This window comes from Hakea prostrata, chromosome 2 (genome assembly GCF_041222555.1).
Source record: "Hakea prostrata isolate BN-2017 chromosome 2, UWA_Hpros_2, whole genome shotgun sequence".
In the NCBI taxonomy this organism is placed as follows: Eukaryota; Viridiplantae; Streptophyta; class Magnoliopsida; order Proteales; family Proteaceae; genus Hakea; species Hakea prostrata.
Window position 1 is genome coordinate 47,815,697 of NC_142601.1, and position 2,365 is coordinate 47,818,061.

At 41.9% G+C, this 2,365-nt stretch overlaps 1 protein-coding gene across 1 annotated transcript; it reads right to left on the reverse strand.

The window, feature by feature from the left end:
- Positions 1 to 843: 843 nt before the first annotated feature.
- LOC149024561 (uncharacterized) lies at positions 844 to 1,608 on the reverse strand. Its single transcript, XM_089143493.1, has 2 exons — positions 1,345 to 1,608; positions 844 to 1,293 (listed from the first exon to the last, which is right to left on the reverse strand). The coding sequence occupies exons 1-2, from the start codon at positions 1,606 to 1,608 to the stop codon at positions 844 to 846; spliced, it is 714 nt and encodes a 237-aa protein (XP_088999619.1).
- Between the last annotated feature and the right edge of the window lie 757 nt (positions 1,609 to 2,365).

Genomic DNA, 2,365 nt, shown 5'->3' on the forward strand with positions numbered 1-2,365 from the left:
TTCGAGCTGCCATCATTGGGGCTAATGCCTTATCGATCACAAAATATCTAGTCTCGGCATCTAAGAGTATATGGCTAACATAGTAGATTGGTCACTACTTTTTTTCCTTCTCCCGAATGAGAACTGTACTAACAGCTGAAGGAAAGTCACTAAGTAAACTTGTAAAGTCTCACATTTTCTGGTCGAAATAGAAGAGGTGATTTGCCGAGCCTGGTTTTAGATTTTCAAAAGCTTTCTGGCATTCCTCTATCCACCGTGCTATGAACCGGGTGCTATGAACCGGTTCAATGTTGTAGCTCTATCGGTTAAGCACTGTACATCCCGAACGGTCTTTGGAGGCTACATATCAATCAAAGCCTATATCTTGATTGGATTCGCTTCTATTCCCCTTTGAGAGACCATAAATCCTAGGAATTTCCATGAGGATACTCCGAACGTACATTTTTCAGGGTTTAACTTCATCTAGTATTTTTTAAGATTGAAAATACCTTTGTTAAATCCACTATATGTCCTGAATGCTAGAGGTTTTTTACTAGCATGTCGTCCACATATGCTTCCATGTTTTTCCCGATTAGATCTTTGTTCACAGCTCTTTGATAAGTTGCTCCCGCATTCTTCAACCCGAATGGCATGACTTTATAATATAAGCTTTCATGGTTGGTCATGAAGGCTGTAATTTTCCATCATCCTTGTTCATCAGGATTTGGTTGTAGCCTGAATAAGTGTCCATGAAACTCAGAGTTTCATACCCGTCGGTTGCACCGATCAGGAGATCTATTCAAGCAAAGGGTAATAGTCCTTCGGGCACACCTTGTTGAGGTCTGTGTAATCGGTACACACCCTTCATTTCCCATTTGATTTCTTGACCATCACTACATTGGCCAACCAAGTTGGACACTCAATTGGTTCGATGAAACCCGAACTCTTCAGCTTCTTAACCTCACCTCTGATAGCTTCATGCTTTTCAATTGAGAAGTTTCTTCTTCTCTGTATGACAGGCTTGGCCTTCGGATCTATACAAAGATTGTGCTGTGCAACTGTTTGGTCTATGCCAGGAATGTCATCAGCTGTCCATATGAACACAACAATGTTCTTTTGAAGAAAACTCTTCAACTCTTCTTGGAAATCTCTTGATTGTTCAAATCCGATGTAGGTTGTTCTTCCTTTGTCCTCAGAGTCCAATTGGATTCTTTCTAGTTTTTCTACAGGTTCAAGTATTTGCATCTCATCCTCATCCCGATCATCACGAACTTCTATTGATAAGGTCGTGGCCTTTATGGGCCTAGCCTTATCCTTCAAATATGAAACATAGCTTTGTCAGGAAGTTTTTTGATCAGAAGTTACCTCTCCAATCCCTTTATCAGTTGGGAATTTGATTTTCATATGCTTGGCCAAAACCACCGCTCCCAGCTTTGTAAGTGATGGCCTCCCGAGGATGACATTATAAGCCGGTAGCTCCCGAGCCACCAAAAAGTTTACCCGGATAGTGGTTTCTTTGGGAAAATTCCCCACCATGAGATCCAATTGTACCGATCCCTCTGCAATTGCTGATGATCCAGCAAATCCATATAAATGAGTAGAGGATGGCTTCATCAAATCTTCCTCCATTTTTAGCTTCTGGTAGGCATCATATGATAAGAGATCTATAGACGATCATGTATCAACCAATACTCTATGTACCTCCCGATGACCGATTTCAACTTTGATCCCGATTGCGTCATCATGAGGTGGACATATGCCTCTTTCATCATCTTCATTGAATGTGATACTCTCGTCCACATTTGGTCTTTTTCTTTTCTGTGCCTCTCCCGAATTGACAAACTTGGATTTGGCCTTCAATCTTTTGAGGGACTCAGGCTCTGAGCCCCCAAATATGGTAAGAATTGGAGATCAGCTGGCTTCAACAACTTCCTTACCCGTCTTTGACTGAGGAGCTTCGACTTGATGATCTCTACTTCCCGAACACTCCCTTCTTTTTTCAGCAGTCATCCTTCTTTCTTGATTATTCCCTCGTCCTTTTACAAATTTGGACAAGTGTCCCTGAGATATCAGCCTCTCAATATCTGCCTTCATATGTTTGCACTCGTTCGTGTAATGTTCGTAATCTTTATGGAAACGACATACTTTTCCATGTTTATCTCTCTTGGTTTAGCTATCATCCTTGGTGGCCATTTCAGGATTTATAGATTCTTGATTTGCATCAAGATTTCTAACCGTGGGGTATTTCAGTGGTGTGTACTCCGCATGGTTGGGAGAACGTTGCCTCCATCCTGAATGAGGTTTTGACTCTGATCATTGTTGGGCGGCTTGGACCCTTGGCCTTTCTTAGTTGCCTTCAAAGCTTTGTTGGAGGCCTTAATCTCCC

Bases quoted from the DNA above. Each gene is read 5' to 3' on its own strand.
- LOC149024561 (XM_089143493.1), bottom strand. From the start codon at position 1,608: ATGGAGGAAGATTTGATGAAGCCATCCTCTACTCATTTATATGGATTT. The intron at 1,294-1,344 runs GTAACTTCTGAT...TCATATTTGAAG, and splicing joins CTGATAAAGGGATTGGAGAG to GATAAGGCTAGGCCCATAAA.